General features: G+C 37.2%; 1 protein-coding gene across 1 annotated transcript in view; it reads left to right on the top strand.

Moving 5' to 3' along the window:
• Window positions 1-19,175, top strand: part of ANK2 (ankyrin 2) — a 346,470-nt gene that overhangs the window by 191,817 nt on the left and 135,478 nt on the right. Inside the window, exons 5-9 of the mRNA XM_061164158.1 lie at window positions 8,698-8,796; window positions 13,386-13,571; window positions 14,003-14,026; window positions 16,984-17,082; window positions 18,419-18,517. Coding sequence (XP_061020141.1) covers window positions 8,698-8,796; window positions 13,386-13,571; window positions 14,003-14,026; window positions 16,984-17,082; window positions 18,419-18,517 — 507 coding nt within the window. The remainder of the gene's footprint in view (window positions 1-8,697; window positions 8,797-13,385; window positions 13,572-14,002; window positions 14,027-16,983; window positions 17,083-18,418; window positions 18,518-19,175) is intronic.

Here is a 19,175-nt window from a genome sequence, read left to right as displayed (position 1 = left end):
TAAGAACCTACTTTACAGCATAGGAAGCTCTACTCAATATTCTGTAATAAACTTTATGGGAAAAGAAGAGGTAGACATATTTTAAAACCAGGACAGACATAAAAAAAATCTTGGGTCCTATTCCACTTTATTGATTCATCCATTTACCAGCTATTTAACCTCTACCATAAGTTAAGCATTGCTATGGGTGTGGATAAGGCCTCCCCGGGAGGGTGACACGTGTCAGGGCTTGAAAGATGAGAAGGAAAGGGTTAGTTATCACAAGCATCTTTGCCTCTGCTGTGCCATTTACTTCCTACTGACCTCCTGTTCCAGGCTTCCCAGGTGGCTCAGTGGTAAAGAGTCTGCCTGCCAATGCAGGAGATGTGGCTTCGACCCCTGGGTTGGGAAGATCCCCTGGAGAAGGGAAGGGCAACCCACTCCAGTATTCTTGTCTGGGAAATCTCATGCACAGAGGAGCCTGGTGGGCTACAGTCCTTGGGATCAAAAGAGCTGGATATGACTTATCAACTAAACAATAACAAACCTTCTGGTCTCTGCTTAACCTCTTTCGCTGCCCCGTCCACTTGAAATTTCACTCAGTCTCGGGGTTAAAATTTCCTCAATTGTAAAATGATGAGTCTCCTTTTAGACACTACATTTTCATCTAGAAAAATAGGATAGTTTTTTTAATCATTGAAATATACTTAATTTTAGCAGCATAGAACTGAAACTAAGAACAAATAAAATGATAATGAGCAGTTATAGAGAAATTAATTTATACACCATTTGAAGTTTCCACAATCATTGTCTACTATTTTAGCTCACTCTTGATTTATAAAATTACCCAAAGTTTATCTTTAGCTGGGTAGTAATATGCTAAATGTGAATTGCAGTTTTGTTAGGAGCCTAAGAGATCTTTGAATTTTTTGTTTTAATTTTTAGACCTGTAAGAATCTTTTGACTTTTCACACAAAAACCACATCTCTTGAGAGATAGAGAAAATGAAACAAGAAAAAAAAAGGCTGCAAAGAACATTTCATTTTCTCTAGATCTACCCTCTTGATTTCATTAGTTCCTAATTTCCTCTCAGATCTGTGTGCTTAGGCCAGTGATATCATTTTTCAGTGTTGATCGCTCACTCTTTAGTGCTCTGAGAGCATTTTATTCATGTTTCTCTTTTGGCAATTATAATATGTCTTGTGCTATGATTCTGTATCTGTGTAGTAATCAATGAATTCTGTTGCATTTTTTGCTCTTGAGGGCAGGAACAATATTATATTCATAATTGTTACTCTCAAAGCACCTGCTGCTGCTGCTGCTGCTAAGTCGCTTCAGTCATGTCTGACTCTGTGCGACCCCATAGACGGCAGCCCACCAGGCTCCCGCATCCCTGGGATTCTCCAGGCAAGAACACTGGAGTGGGTTGCCATTTCCTTCTCCAATGCGTGAAAGTGAAGTCGCTCAGTCATGTCCGACCCTTAGCGACCCCGTGGACTGCAGCCTACCAGGCTCCTCCGTCCATGGGGTTTTCCATGCAAGAACACTTGGAGTGGGTTGCCATTGCCTTCTCCCTCAAAGCACCTAGTCCAGTGCTAAAGTGAAAAACTTTAGAACAAATCTGGTGCTGTTAAAAAAAGACCTTTTTTTGAAGTTTTCATGATTATAAAAATTATTTATGATCTTCGAAGATAACTGAACTTCAATATGTATAACCTTTTAATCATTATGTTATGCACCTGAAACTAATATGTGTCAATTATATCTAATTTAAAAAAAAAATACCTATTGAATTGAATAGTAACATTGACTCATGTTAAGATAAAAGTGATTTTGTATAATCAGCCATTTCAAATCATCCAACTGATAAATCTTAATTTGTGTAATAGAAGAATAAGGTTATATGTTCTGGCACAATTAAGATTTGTTAAAAATTGGTGATAATGATAGTTCTTAGAGTTTTGGTCCTTATCTAAAACTTTGATTCTAATCCATTCATTACTTTTCATACTCACATTATCTGTTGCTGTATAATTTCTTTGAAATGACATACAGGTAGCAATAGATTAATTCCATTAAAATGTTCCCAAAACTGCAATAAATCTACATTTGATAGGAAAATTATTAGCTCATATTCATTAAATTTTCCCAAATAATCCAATTACCAAAAAAATTTCTCTCCAATGACTAAAACCTCATTATTGGTTCATAGTTATATCACTAATGAAAGTAGGAAAAATATTTTTGGTAATATTGCAAGTGTTTCAGTTCTCCAAAATATAACTTCTGGATTTGAAGAAAAGTCTTATAACTTTTCAATAAATCTGAGAAATGTTATAATGACTAATAAATCATGCAGACTGAAACCACTTCCAATCTTTAAGTGGCATATAAATACATATAAATAGTTAATGACAGTTCAAAATCCCCAAATCATATTAAATATTTCTAATCCTCATTTCTCATCTGAATTATGACAAAAACCTTCTTTCTACTCTTCCAGACTATTCTCCGACCATTTTCAAATTCATTCTCCCCATTCTGGCAACTTAATCTCTTTAAAATGCAAATATGAACATGCCAAACCCCTGCTTAAAACCCTTTGTGTGTGCATGCGAAGTCACTTCGTTCATGTCCGAATCTGTGTGACCTTGTGGACTGTAGCCTGCCAGGCTCCTGTGTCTGTGTCTCCAGGCAAGATTACTAGAATGGTTTGCAATGCTCTCCTCCAGGGGATTTTCCCAGCCCAGGGATCGAACATGCATCTCCTAATGTCTCCTGCACTGGCAAGCAGAGTCTTTACTACTAGCGCCACCTAGGAAGCCCTAAAACCCTTCAGTGACTCCCAAGACTTTAGAATAAAATTCAGATGCCTTAGTGTGGTGGATGGGTGCTGATCCCTGCCCGTCTCAGCCTGTTCTCCTCACTTGTCACAGTGAATTTTCTGGAAATCCCTATACGGTCAGGATTTTCCCTTCTCGTGGGCTTTCCTCTGTTGGAAAACCTTCTCTACTTCTGTGCCTAAATTCTGTGTTTTTAAGCTTAGCTCAAGCCAAATCACTCCTAAATTCTGTTTTTTAGCTTAGCTCAAGCTCAAGTGACACTCCAAGCATCACTCCCAGGGTTTCCTTCAGATATAATTTTTTTATCCAGTTGAGTTCTGTGTCCCTTTATGTTCTCCTTGTATCCAACACATAATTTTTTTTTAAAGAAACTTAACTAGATATGTGCTCACTGAATTGTAATACTTTAGTTTGCTTACTTGTCCATCTCAGCCTCTGGACCACGAACTCCTCATAAACAGGGAGCCTTCATTTCTGAATCACCGGAACTGAGAACAATGCCTGGCAGTGAAGTCACCAAACGTAGTTTTGTTTAGTGAATAAATATAAATGAATGGCAAATAATTAATAATTGCTATGGAGAGGAACAGCATTCAAAATATTTAATAACCAATTGGTAGAGGCTTCTGTTGGTCACCTTGGAACTACTCTGACAACAAATATTTAATTTATTGTATTTATTGATTTTTAAATATGCATTTATTTCTTTGTCTGTGCCAGGTCTTAGTTGTGGCATGCAGGATCTTTAGTTGTGGCATGTGGGATCTAGTTCCCTGACCAGGGATTGAACCCAGGCCTGCTGTATTGGGAACATGCAGTTTTAACCACTGGACCACCAGGGAAGTCCCTCTGACTTTTTGATACCAACAAGGAGGAAATATGTATACTTTGATGCCTACATGCAGTCAGACTATTACAGAAAAACATGGAGACATAATTTATTGGAAAGTACTTGTATACATGGACACAGGAGCCAATAATTCTGTGTTGAGGAACTATCAATGTAGGAAGATAAAAGCTTCCCTATAAAACTGACAGTGGTGTTGAAGTGTTGCCGTGTCCTTTCCCAATTACCCAGAGATGTGTTTCATATTGTCTGGTAGACTAATTCTTACTAGATAGCATCAGTAAGTGAAGGAAGGGTAATTTCCAACATCTTTAGCACCTGTGGTAAACCTTTACTGCCTTCTTACTTCACACATTTAGTAATAGTAAATAGCTCCCCTTCCTTCTTAGCAAAGATGATGTCTTAGCTCATGTGTCCTTCATCTTTTCCATATACTATCTCAAATATTGCAAAAGCTGATTAATCCCATTTTTCAATTTCTGTCCCCTACCATCCCAAACCAAGGCATTTGTGGTCACCAGAGTGACCTTTCCGAAATGCAAATGTGATCCCTGCCAAAAACCATGTAGTTTTCTGCATCACCTATAACAAAGTCCTAAAGGTAGTTTAAAAAAAAAAATTTTTTTTTAAATGCATGTGTGTTGATTTCATATCTGGAGACTCCACTTCAGGGGAGGCAGTGTAGTCCCTAGGCTTTCTTACAAGTTTCACAGGAGATTCTATCACACAGCCAGGCCGAGAACCACACATCCACAGGATCAGGTCCTTTGTAGGGAAGAAGGTTCTCCATGGACTGCCTCCTGTTTGTCGCTTCCAGTTCACTTAATACCTGTGAGATTTGGGCAAGGTTACCTAATACTTGAGCCCCAGCTGCCTTATTGCAAGTGGGGATAATAATACCAGTGTTATAGCACAGTTTTAAATATTTGAGATAGTATTGGGCCTTTTAATTTATCACCTGAACTGAGACTGTACTAATAATTACTCCAAGATACTATTCCTAGACTTAGACCATCCCAGGCAACTGAGACATGTGGTCATAGTAATTTGAAGCCATATATTCAAGGCATTTCTCACAGTGAATGATATATAGCGTGTGTTTAATAAATCATTTTTATTTTCATTGTTCTTCTCATCTGCATCCCACACTCTGCTGGAAGCGCTTGCATGCTGAGGTTGTGGCACAAAGAGCAAATGGTGATCAGGGTGCCTCCTAACCAAGATCCTGGACATTTGTCATTGCCTTTCTCCCCTAGACAGTATACACTGTCACCCTTGATATTTCTCTGTTTTTTATATTTTCCCTTTTCTTGTCCATTATTCTAGTCTACCATTAATGCTTACAGGGCCCAGGACAAGAGTGCAAAAGAGGTCTACTCATAGCATATTTTTAAATTAAAAGTTATGTATCAAGCTAATACACTATCAAACCTCCTACATTTTCCCCAGTGGCTCAGCAGTAAAGAATCTGCCTGTGATGCAGGAGACACAGGTTCAATCCCTGGGTCAAAAAGATCCCCCAGAGGAGGGCATGGCAGCCCACTCCAGTGTTCTTGCCTGGAGAATCCCATGGACAGAAGAGCCTGGTGGGCTACAGTCCATAGGGTTGCAAAGAGTTGGACATGACTGAGCAACTAAACACGCCCACATCCTCCTACATTGATAGATATATCTTTCTAGCGATATGATAAGTCCGAATTTAGACTTCTTAAAAACCTGGGAGTTCATTCTGTGCAGGATTGGGACTGATTCTGGACTCTGGCCCCCTCCCCTTCCTCACCCTAGGCTCCGTCCATACCGCAGGAACATCATGTGTAAAGGTAGAGACACGCCAACCTGTACAGCCAGGCTCTGTTCATCCGTTACTTGCACTCTTCCTCACAAAAACATCTAGTAGCGTGTGTTAGACTCCTGTTGCTGCCGTCACAGTTATCACAAGTTCAGTGACTTAAAATAACAGAGTTCAGTCTTCGTGTATTAACACGTGTATGCAGTCTGGAAAGATGGTGCTGATGAGCCTATCTGCAGGGCAGGAGTGGAGTTGCAGACATAGAGAACAGACTTGTGGACACAGTAGGAAGGAAGGAGAGGTGGGATGAATGGAGAGAATAGCATGAAAACATACACGTTACCATATGTAACATAGATAGTGGGAATTTGCTGTATGTCTCAGTGAGCTGAAACCAGTGCTCTGCGACAACCTAAAGGGGTGGGATGGGGTGGAAGGAGGGAGGGAGGTTCAAGAGAGAGGCTACATATGTATACCTATGGCTGATTCATGTTGATGTATGGCAGAGAGCAACACAATGGTATAAAGCAAGCATCCTTCAATGAAAAATGTCAAACTGTAGTAAAAAAAAAACCCCACAATTTATTCTTTTATTATTCTTCTATAATTTTAGAATTCTGAAGTCTAAAATCAGTCCTATAAGGTTAATGTCAAGGTGCTGTCACTGCTGATTCCTACTGAATGCTCTGAGTAAATCTCTCCTTTCCGACCTGCTGCCTCCCTCTTGTGAAAACCTTTTGTGATTACATCAAGCCCACCTGGGTAATTCAGGTTAATCTCCTCATCTCAAAATCTTTAACTTGGTCACATCTGCAAAATTCCTTTTACCATTATAGGTAACATTTACAAGTTCTGGGGATTAGGATGTGGACATATTTGAGGACCACTACTCAACCATCTTAGACTTCCCTGGTAGCTCAGACAGTAAAGCGTCTGCCTACAATGCGGGAGACCCAGGTTCGATCCCTGGGTTGGGGAAGATCTCCTGGAGGAGGAAATGGCAACCCACTCCAGTATTCTTGCCTGGAAAATCCCATGGACAGAGTAGCCTGGTAGGCTGTACAGTCCATGGGGTCACATAGAGTTGGACATGACTCAGCGACTTCACTTTAACTTTCACTTTCATTCAGCCATCTGCAGGGTGTGCCTGCCAGTGGACCCTTGAGAGGGTGATCCCAAGGAAGAAGTCTGAGACAGCACTGAAACACACTTGGGGCTGGATGGGAGGGGACTCTGGGTGTCTGCATGTCTGATGTGTGATCTGAGGCAGAAGAGCTGCAGGATCAGAGAGGGCATGTCCCCTTAGCCTTCTGGATCCCTTACCCTGGTCAGCAAGAGGAGGTCCCTTTAAAGTCCATGACCCAAGACAAGCCTAAGGATGGCCCATTGCTCCTTCCCCCTGCCATCTGGCAGCCACAGTCGATTTACCTTTCTCCTGATCCACATACAAGATTCTGTCTGAGGGAAACATGTAAGCAAATTATTTTATTCTGTTCAAAGTTCTTTTTCTCTTTTGGTATCTCTGCCTTTTACTTGTCGTGAAAGAGCCCCAGTCCACACCCACTCATTGTTTGTAACCATCCTCACTGGCTTTCCCTTCCTTTGAATCTCTAATTCCATCCTTCCGCCACCTCTTCAGTTCTTAAAATACACAAAATTTCACCTGTTTTCTATGTTTTTTAAAAAAATATGCTCTCCAACTAGCAAGTTATTCCCGAATCCTACAAAACTGTCAGTTCATTCCTCTTGTAATATTTCTTTGTTTTAAAATTTCCACCATCATTTGAAACCTACAAATTTTCCTTTGTAATCAGATTTTAAATTACTTTTCTTATTCCACTTGTATTTGTGCGTGCATGCTCAGTTGCTCAGTCATGTCTGACTCTTTGTGACCGCATGGACTGTGGCCTGCCAGGCTCCTCTGTCCATGGGATTTCCCAGGCAAAAATACTGGAGTGGGTTGCCTTGCCTTCCTCCAGGGGATCTTCCCCACCCAGGGATCAAACCCACATCTCCTGCATTGGCAGATGGGTTCTTTCCACTGAGCCACCTGGGAAGCCCATTCTACTTATACCCTTGTGTATTTATATTTTGCTGTATCTTGACCATTTTGAATAATGTTTCCACACTTATACAATGTATACGGAAGAATTTTTCAAAAAAGCTATTTTTCTTTCCTTGTAAGTTTTTGAAACTCCCTGAAGTTTCATCTGTATTTTTACTTCTCATTAATGCATTCAAGTTTTAAGGGAACCAACTGTGTTTAAGATTCTGACATAATTTTGAGAGAATATTGTTTTGGTAGTTTATGAATTATTTCATGTGTTTTTAAAAATAAAGCTTTATGGATTTTTACCTTAATAAAAGATTACATATTGCAAAGGTTCTAATGAAAAGAAAATTTGCCAGTTTAAACTTAGTTTGAAATTCATTTATAAAATGTAAATGCTTTGAAAAAACTATGACTACATGATATTGTCAAATTACTGTAGTATGTTCTCCAGGAGGGCAGATGTCTGTCTTGTTTGTCATCATTTCCCAGCAATGGCCCAGCTACCAGTGCTTGGATTTTTGTAAATAATTGAGTAAATGAATATGAGAATTAACAAATAATAGAATTTCAGAATGGATTTTAAAAAGTAAAGAGGGTTCAGTATAAATCATGCTACCTCAGGCAGAACATTGAAATACAGATTTTAAAATTTTAAACCAGATTTATAATTTCTCCCAGCCTATTTTGATATGAGTAATATTTCATACCTTTAAGAGGTTAAAATATGTATATTCAAGATAATGATCATCTGTTTAAATGGCTTATGAATTGATAAATACAGGAAATATTACATTAACATTGCTTTATATAGATAGTATATATAATGAGAATTCTATATACTATAGAATTATATAGATATTTAGGCACTAAATATCTTTAGTTTTAACACAGTGTTGGGTGATAAGAAATGTGAATATCTGATACTGAAATGAAGGCAGGAAATGAGGGGGCTATTTCTTCCATTTCTCCTCCTTTGAAATATCATAGGTGGGAATTGGTTAACTTTGATTTTGTCTAATTTTATGATGGTAAATGCAGGTATGATTTATTCAGTGTGAAGGTATGTTATTAGTTTCAACATTTCAAAATTTTTCTCCATAGTATTCATTCTTTCCTTGTCTTGTATTCTTCCTTGGTTTAAACTTGACAAATGATTGAAGACCCCTGTTTCACTGTTTGTCCTCAGAATGGCTTCACTCCTTTATACATGGCTGCCCAAGAGAATCACATTGATGTGGTGAAATATTTGCTGGAAAATGGAGCTAATCAGAGCACTGCTACTGAGGTAAGACTGTCAACTCTAAAGACGTGAATTTTTTAATCTTAGTGTCCATTTTCTTTGTATCTAGCTGTAAAGGGTCTCCATTATCTTTCCTTTAGGAATGTTTATGTCACTATTGTAATCTACAACAGCGGCCATGAACGAACAATCCAATGCACCGTTCAATGAGTTTATAATTTGGGATTCATATCAATTTATTCTTATGTGAAATCACGCTTCCATCAATTTTGCCATTCTGTAGCTTTTTTGGAGCTTTATACCATTCTAAAATCAAATTACAGTAAATTCTACCCATCTCTTTTCATCAATATTTTATCTTTGTTAGGATCTAATACAATTTCTTAAAGGGACTTTTTTTAGTGATAAGCACTGATTCATAGTTCTTTGTGTTTAATGAGGAATAATAGGACATCAGAAAGCGGTTCGTATTTCTGAAGTTCAAATTATGACGTGGTTGTATGACTGTGGTTATGGCAGCAACTGAATAGAATGTTCAAAATCAATTCAGTCTCCAAATGTTCAGGACATCTAGACATAAAATGGTTTTGAAATGAGCCAACATCGTGTATCACTTTGCTTTCCTTATGTGTCTCCTCCAATAGGCAGAACCTGCCTTGTATTTTCCTTCTGATTTTTGCCCTAGGCAGATTAAGGAGTGAATTTAGTGACTATTTCGAATAGTGATTTGTACATGATGGTCAGGATGTTTTTGAGCGTGGGGAAAATGCTCAGGGGTTGCTGGAAGATTGGAAGTAGGTGACACAGGAGAGGAAGGGAGGAGACCTCTATTGGGACACGCCTCTCCTCACCCTTTTCAATCAGCTTTAACTTCCCTGGTTCATGATCTGTGGCTCCACTGACAAAATTGTAAAACTCCTGGCCTGGAGTGAAAGATGACTAATAGAAACTGTCTTGTTAATTTTTTAATGTCTGAATGACCTCCTTTATGGGCAATTAAATCTCCAGATAAAATAAACACAAAATCCCTTCTACCCTGCATTGTGGGGAGAGGTCACTATAATCTACTGAATTCATTTTCAGGCCCTTTGATAGAAAACTTTTTGTGGAGCCTCAGAGTAACTTTCTGACAGCTTATTCTCATTAGTTAAAAACAATCCCAAGACATCACTATTAATGAGACCACGTTTCCTGCTTATGACTGGAAAATACAACCACCTAGTGTGAAACAATTTCATGTTCTCTACTCAGCACACAGAGTTTACACACTTATCATGTGAGTACAGCGTGATTTTTATAATTATGATTTTATTGTTGATTTTATGATTTTCTGAGACACTAATTCTGTCAATGAGTGGCATGTGGATATCCTCAGGCAAAGCTTGGGTAACAGTAATGAGACTATATCTCTGCGTCACATCCTCTGAGAATTGTAGCTAAATATGGTTATCTGCATTTGTTTTCTTTTATTTCTTTAAAAACAGAATCATTTACCTAGAGAAATCTTTACACTACAGAAGTCTCCCTGTCATATAGACTTACTATTTCCAGTGTATGGTTTAGGGAAGTGCAGCCTGCCAGAACTCTCAGCTGTCTCATGGCTCCTCCAGACTAGATCTCTGTACCATCTCAGTCTGTTTCCAGAAGTATTAACACCTTTGTATGTATGTTGCATTGGTTGAGTCCATGTCACACTGTGGTTCTCAGAAATTGAAAATGGTCTTTGATTTCCACACTGAAGTGTGGCTCTTGCAAGTCAGTCACATGAGGTGAATCCTGGTTTAGACTCATTTATGCCTGTTGTTTCATTTTTTAATCATTCGCATCGGGAGTCCTCAGTTGTGTCCGACTTTTGCAACGTCATGAACTGTAGCTGCCCAGGCTGCTCTGCCCGTGGAATTTTCCAGGCAAGAATATTGGAGTGTGTTGCCATTTCCTCCTTCAGGGGATCTTCCCAACCCGGGGATCCATCCCATATCTCTTGAGTCTCCTGCATTACAGGCGGATTCTTTACCACTGAACCACCGGGGAAGCCCCCCTTAATCATTTAAATAACTATAATTTTTCCTGAGTGGACATATGTAAACTTAATTGGTTATTCCACACCACTGGCCTTAATGGTTATCACAAAATGCACTAACAGAAAACTCTTTGCATGTTTCCCTTTAGTCTATTTGGCTTCCCAGGTGACACAGTGGTAAAAAATCCACCTGCCAATGCAGGAGATGTGAGTTTGATCCCTAGGTTGGGAAGATCCCCTGGAGGAAAAGATGGCACCCCACTCCAGTATTCTTGCCTGGAAAATTCCATGGACAGAGGAGCCTGTCAGATTACAGTCCTTGGGGTTGCAAAGAGTCAGACATGACTGAACATGCACGGATGCATGCTTTAGTCTATCATTCTGTGAATAAATAACATCTTCACAGTGATTTATAGTTGTTTACTATGTGATATTTTAGGCTGTATTGCTAAATACCTACAACCATCATGTGTGCATGTATGAAAATACCTAAAGAAGACACCCTGAACCCATTAAGAGCCGTAATTTGCAAAAATTATTAAGCAAGACATTATGATCAGTTTATCAGATAGTTATGAGATCGTTCAGTATGGCAGGGAAACTCATATTTGAAAAGAAATATTTAAAGTTTTGAAATTTCCCATAATTATGGCAATTGGCATTGGTAAATAGATGGTGAAACATGAAGCTTATTGAATTTTAATATTGGTTTCCTTTTCATAGAGTTAGTGGAGGTACTTGAAAAAAAAATGTCAAATATTTACCCTTCTTCCATGAAGTGTAGATTAGAATGAAATCATGTGGTGGAGATTCAAAGTTAAATTTTCTGCAGGGAGTTATCTGTCCATCCAGTATCATTTTTATAATTTTCTACTTTCTTCTTTCTTCCTATATGTTACCAAAATTGAAGGCTAGGAATTTTTTAATCAGGCCCTGTACTGTCAGCAAATGCCTTGTCTCTAAGAAAAAAAATAAAGTTCACACTCTTAATATAAACTATCCCAGTGTTGCGGGGGAATCAAATTAAATATGTATATGATAATGAGACTGTTCTTTCCTCCTTCACAGAGGACTCAATTTGTGCCAAAGTTCCAAATTTAGGCTACTCTCTTTCATCTTACAACACTCATGCTTTCCTCTTCCATTTCATTAAGTAATGTGTTTATTTGAAATTCAATTCTAATTTAAAAAATTCAGTCCTTATTGTGGTAGTGCATATATGATACATACATTTGAGGAAAATAATTTTCCCTCCAAAGTCTACAGTTACCTTTTTAAAAAATTAACTAATGAATTTATTTTGGGTTGTGCTGGGCCTTCGTGGCTGCGCGAGCTTTTTCTCTAGTTGTGGCAAGCGGAGGCTGCCTTCGTTGCCTTGCGCAAGCTTCTCATTGTGGCGGCTTCTCTTTGCATGGAACCCGGGCTCTGGGGCTCCTGGGCTTCGGCACGTGTGGCCCGTGGGTCAATAACTGCAGCTCCTGGGCTCTAGAGAACAGGCTCAATAGTTGTGGTGTATGGGCTCAGGGGCTTACGGCATGTGGGATCTTCCCAGACCAGGGATCAAACCCGTGTCTCCTGCAGTGGCAGGTAGGATTCTTTACCACTGAGCCACCAGGGAAGTCCTGCAGTTCCCTTTTAAAAAATTACCTTTGGAAACCAATGGAGCAGTTAGATGTGGTTCAATAGCCATTGTCTCTGGTATGCATTTGTTAGATGGACTGTCCAATTCCCCTTGTCTCCTCTAGGAATGGAAACTTTTAACTCTGAGACTTGTTTTCAAGCTTTTGTGAATTAAGGGAGGTTTTCACATTAACAGAGCCTACAGTATATTTTTTTTTTCTACTTGTCACCTTTCCATTTTTGAATACATGTTTCTAGAGAGAAAATATAGCTTCCCCAGTCTTTTAGCATGGTTATCCATCTCCCGCTAAGACTCCTCTCACTTTGATGATCTGTGCTATTTCTTTAATTTTTTTTTAAGATTCAAAGTGAAAGACTGATTTTCTACATTATTTAGCACACTTTTATGTTCAAAAGACAATATAAAATTCAACTAAGTGCAAAATTAATTAGCCTTATTTGCAAAAGAATTTTAGATCATATTATATCCCAGGTTCCCCAAATTAATTGGTAATAGACCATTCCATTAACAGTTGTTGTTTTTCCCTAATCGATACAGAGATGTTTAGCAACTTGCAAAGTTAATCATGTCATTTATTTCCCTGTGTTGGCTCCCATATCAGTCAGACCTGGTTTTCATTATTTCTCCCCTTCCCACAGTTTTCTTTCTATAAGCAGGCATCACTTTGGGTTGCTTCTATTTTTATTTTCAGATTCAAAACATAAGTGAGCATATCCTGTGTGTAGTATGCTTCATTAGGAAATGCAGATGTTTTTTAAAAATACATAGAATAGACATTTAAAAATATCTGATGAAGCCAGTACATAGTGTGATAAATGACTCTAAGCTGCTTCAGTCTTCACAGTAATATTTATTCCTTCCAATGTTTTTGTCAGTCTTAATCTTTAATTTGAAAATTAGATGCACTGTTTCTTAGAGTTGACTCCCAGGCTTCCCAAAGTTGATGGAAATTTTTTCCTTCTGTTTTCCCAGGACGGCTTTACGCCCCTGGCGGTGGCGCTCCAGCAGGGTCACAACCAGGCAGTGGCCATCCTCCTGGAGAACGACACCAAAGGGAAAGTGAGGCTGCCAGCTCTGCATATTGCAGCCAGGAAAGATGACACCAAATCTGCTGCCCTCCTGCTTCAGAACGATCACAACGCTGACGTCCAATCCAAGGTAAAAGCTGCCCGTATTTGTGGACAGGAACTCTTCCGCTGCCGGCTTCCTCCTGGGGGATGATAAAGAAGTAGGCCGTGGTGATGATGCAAAATTACTTCTGGTCATCAAAAGAGATAAATTACTTTCAGAGGTATTTCAGAATAAAGGAGACTGTCTACTGGGTACAGTAAGAAAACAAAAAAGAACCCTATAAGATAATTTTCTCTAAAAGGTGAAGCTTTTTAGAAATCTTCTTATTTATTCTATTTATGATAAAAAATAACAGGAATAGAAATAGAAAGATACAACTGTATTGTGTAGTGTTATGGTTGCCTTTGCTAAGTAGAATGCATTTTGGCATGCTGGAATGGCAGAGAGCAGGTTGATTGTTTCCTTAATTTTGCACTGTGTAATATCTTCCCTCTTTTTCCCACACAACACTGCTTCAGATGATGGTGAATAGGACAACCGAGGTACAGTATTGCAGTTATACCAAAATATATCTTTTAAAAAATTTTATTGTATTTTTTGTCCAATTAGAATAAATGCTCACTAATTCATACTAATGAGTAGAACTTTCATTATTAGGAAATTAATTTGGAACCTTTGCCCATAATTAGGGCAAATAGGTAATTCAAAAATTTTAATATAACATATTTTTGAAACATTATTAATCAGTATAACTATTTAAATAGCTCATTAGAGTAGAGCATGAAACAATACTGTTCCATAATGTGTATTTTACTAAGTGAGCTTTATTATTAACTTTTTGCCAATAAGAGATGTGACCTCCTTCTTTTAATGAGAATTCTCCGTTTAGAATCTTGTGAAGTGTAATTTAAGGAGGTTGCTCTGCCAGTGTTTCATCTTCTTGTCTAATTACAATTGCCCTTTTTTGTATTTTTTTTTACCACGTTGTATATAATCAGTAATAATGATGAGCATATTATGAACAAAATATTTTCATCATCTTGCTATCTGATAATAGTTGTCATGAAATCATCCGTTTTCCACATACCTAAGTAAGTCCCATCCACCAACAAAATCAATAAGAGCATTTGGTTTAGAGTGTGTGTGTGTGTGTGTGTGTGTGTTAGAGAGTGAGTGTGTGTGTGTGTAGTGGTCTCTCTTTGTTGCTATCAAGAGGCACTAATAAAAAAAACTTTGAAAGTGTATTGTAAAAATTAACCTGTATTATAAAATTTAACCTTCAAAGGCAAGTGACTGTTTCTATAGATTGATTTTCATTTTGCTGAGGAAATTCTCTAGATTAACATTTCATATGATCACTGGGTTGTGGACCTATGGGAATTTTGAGCATTTGCACTTAGTAGTGTATTTCTAAAACTAATACCTGTTTATTAACAAGTTTATCTACTGAGATGTGAATAGACTTATTCATATCATTTCTTCTGTTCCAAATCTTAGGTCAGAGACTTTTTTAAAAAATGCCCAACTGCTTGCTGAAATTGCTCAAGACTGGAATAATACAAATTGATACAAAATAATTACTGATTTTAATATTTTTTACTTATAAGTAATTTTTGGTAATTGTTTACATTTTTGAAAGCAGTGTTGGTTCTAATCATTATGCAGCAATTTGAGTAGATACCTACTGAGTTAGAAGTATTTCTTCAAGGACAACAGAATAACAGAGAAGAGAAACCCATTCATCTACAGTCCTATAGAATCGTGACCTGAGCCTTCCATCTCTGTTAATCGGGGAAGAATTCCTAAGGGGCTTTACACCAGCCTCATGCTGATCCAAGAGTCACAGCCTGAGGCAGCACTGTGGATTTTCAATGAGGCTGTGTCAAGCAATAAAGTAGTTTATTTCTGAAAATGGGAAAAATAATATTATTATACTTGAATAATTTGAAAATGATTCATCAGCGGTCTCTGTGTTTTTCTGAAATTAAATTTTAACTCAAATAATAGATGCATGTTCAGGATATGACTGGGTGACAGGAAATATCAAGATAAAAATGAAAAACATCTAGTCAATTATTTCCTAAAATATTAAAGTTTGACATTTTGTAAAATAGCAGCCAGGCTGTAGGCTGATTTTTTTTCTTCTATATTGACATGAATATTTGGCATCATGTAGACACAAAATAAAAATATCATGACTACAAGCGTAGGCTTTGGATTGATAGTTGCTATTCTTATTTTGTATCTTGCTTCACTAGAGTCGGAAATTATTTGCAGCTAATTTGGCTACTAGCACAGAGGAATTTCTGTTACCTAAGGTATCTGAATACTTATTTAGGCCATTTTAAAAGCAAAGTCCTCAAGTGAATAGGAAAATAATGGTTGTGATGTGAGTAACATTTCTTAAAAACAATATTGTGTATATCAAAATTCATTTCAAACTAAAGACGGCAATGCAAGATGGCCTCAAAACTGCAGGATTTGATACCCAGTTCTACAGGAGCAGTCTTTATTGTCCCTATTACCTTTTATTAAGCAATGGAAATTATGGAGAGCAGGAACAATGCTTTTTTTAATACAGTAAATAAGAAAAAAATCAATATGCTTCTGCTGTGAAAATGGCAGAAATTTCTAACTATGCTTTCATTAGCAAAAATAAAGGAAATATGCTTTTCTCTATTTTAGATTTTCAGACTCATTTTTAAAATGCTCTGAGAGTAAACTGTTCTCTAATGCTCATATGATTTATTTAATTTCTTATTTTTTTATATCAGTCTTATTGATAAAATTTAGTTTAATGAACATTCAAAGTTGGATTCCACTTAATTTTTTTCTTTATTTTATATTCATATTTATTCTAGTGTATTGTTTAACTTTTGCTGTTTAAACCTTTTTCATAACAATATAGACTGACAAAACTCAGTTGTTAAAGAGGATAGAAATATCAGGATAGTATAAACGATGTGGGATGAAATTATATATCTTCTGTAAGAATTTCTCACAATATATTCATAGTTCCAAAGATACAGTATCAACCAATGCTATTTTTCATTTTGAAAAACACCCAAACCAAAACACAAACTTTAAAAATAGAAGATTTGAAACTTTCTCTGGAGAAAACATTCTTTATTCATAGTTATATTCTGTGGCTGAAAAAATAATGTTGTTTAATCATAGTTTGTTTTGCTTTAAAGCTAAATCAACTCAGGAAACATGGCTTTATATAAACAACCAATCTCATAAATAAATAAATTGCTACAGTAATTAGAAATAATGTTGCCAAGAACTATAGGATGTTTGTTGACCTTTTTATGTTGACTTATTTACCACTAAATGTAAATAATACCACTCAAAAATCTTATTAAAGCGTTTATGACCTGATTTGCTTTGCTCACGTGTGAGGTAGACAGTTACCACGTGATTTTCTTCACTAATCCAGTGACTACAACCCATGGAGGTGAAATGCTTGACTGACTGTGGTTTGCTTTGCTTTCCATAGAGTGGATTCACCCCCTTGCACATCGCTGCCCACTATGGAAACGTCAACGTGGCAACTCTTCTTCTAAACCGGGGAGCTGCTGTGGACTTCACAGCCAGGGTATGGATTAACATAGTTTCTCTTTCAATTTAATTTATTTATTGATTGGCCACATTGTATGGCTTGCAGCATCTTGGTTCCCTGAGCAGGGATTAAACTGAGCCCTCAGCAGTGAAAGTGTAGAGTCCTAACCACTGGACTGCCAGGGAATTTGGCATTTTACTGAAGTAAAAATAAACAGTGATAAAGATTTTATTTCTTTTTTCTTAATGGATTTATCTGTGCTGGAGAAATTAGATTTTCCTTTTTTTTTTTTTCTCTTCAAATCGTAGGAAGTCATTATGACCCGGCAAGTGAAAAATAGTGTGTAAATTCACATGCATGCAGATCACTTTCGATAAGGAGGATGTTGATTCTGACATCAGTTTGAGCAGTTACATTTAAAGGTCACACCATGAATCATGAATGAGAATCTTCAAGTCAGTAAAAAACTGTTAAAATGTTCAGTATAAAATATATAAGTACATTTATACTATGTCTTAACAGTGATTATAGGGCACATAATTTGACACGGATTTTTTAAAATAAATTGAGAATTTGGTCATATGGGGAGTCATATTAGCTAAAGTTATTACAAGGTGTTATAGGTTTAATGGTATACTTTCATTGGAAAGAATTCACTTACATGACAGATATAAAATTCAGTATATTTAATATACTGTAAATGCAATACTTGATTTTGCAAAAACATAGCATACCAAAAAATCATATCCTTGACAAGGTATGTATCCTTGACATCATGATGATTATAGAATAGCCAAGAAAAAGAAATACATATAATTCATGCTTACAGTGTCTTTGTCCTTAGAAATCTTCTGCCCTGAAACTGTATTGAGTTATTTTCAAGTTTTTCATACTGAATTATTCTGAAGAAGATGTTTTTAAGAGTCATTTTTCCATTGGGTATTTATTGGCATATGTGTATTCCATTTTTAAGCATAGCAAACTTGAGGATCCCAGAATCTTTAAGTGCATGAATGTTTTAAGAAAGATAGACTTTGGACTAGGGCTCTATCCTAGGTAGGATCTGAAATTTTGCTTCTATTATGCAAAATTGCTTCCTTTGTCTCTTGACTGTGATGTGTAGATTTAGTACATATGTCATAGTTATTGATTAACTTAGTTATGCAGTTTCATTGTATTTTTCATTCATAGAGAATGCTATATGGTTTGTGTGCTTTTTTTGTTCCTTAAAAATCAAAAGCATTGAAGCCATAGAAACCTTGGATAAAATTGCAAAATAGGTCACAACCTCCTTTGTGCTCTTGAGCACAAAGCCAGCACCACCATGCCCTGTCATACCAACATGTTTTTGTCTGGTCTCTGCACGGTGTAGAATGGGATCACTCCTCTGCACGTGGCTTCCAAGAGGGGAAACGCAAGCATGGTGAAGCTCTTACTGGATCGCGGTGCTCAGATTGACGCCAAAACTCGCGTGAGTGTCTCTGTTCTTTCAATTTCCTGAGTGTCTCTGTTCTTTCAATTATTATTTTTTGTATTCTTTTAGCAGGCACTTTAAAGTACCAGTCCCTCAACACAAGCAATGCATTTTCAAGGAAATTACCTTCTTGGATTTGATTTAAACTTCATACATTATATAAAGGTTTTACATGATAAAGTGGCACTAATATTTGCTCATAAGTACCCAGAGAAGCACAATGCTAACTCCTCAAGGAGACAGTTTTTCAAGTTCTTGCTTACTGATTTTCTGGGCACAAAGATCAAAGATTGAACTTGCTCATCTGTGATTTGGCTAGCCGTAAATATCAAGAGCCCAAACTCATTAGGACACATTAAGCTATGAGAGTGTGGCTTTTACATAAAAATATTTTAAAACATGTTGAAAATCTTTTGGTTTGAACTTTTCAATTCCTAAGTCATTTTTCTTAACTGGCTATGCTATAGGGATCTGAGCAGGAGATATGCGGCTATGCTTATGGAAAAAAAGGCATACAGTTATTACTGTGTTGCACTTTTACTCATGTCAACTTGCCAAGAGACAGTGCCCTTCATTCATTTCAAATTTTATGCACTCCCAAAAACTAGATAATAAGATAGCAGGACAATTCAACTGTTTAAAGTGCAGACTCTGA

This window comes from Dama dama, chromosome 17, assembly GCF_033118175.1.
Source record: "Dama dama isolate Ldn47 chromosome 17, ASM3311817v1, whole genome shotgun sequence".
NCBI classification, from domain to species: Eukaryota; Metazoa; Chordata; class Mammalia; order Artiodactyla; family Cervidae; genus Dama; species Dama dama.
This window is presented reverse-complemented; position numbering and strand designations above follow the sequence as displayed.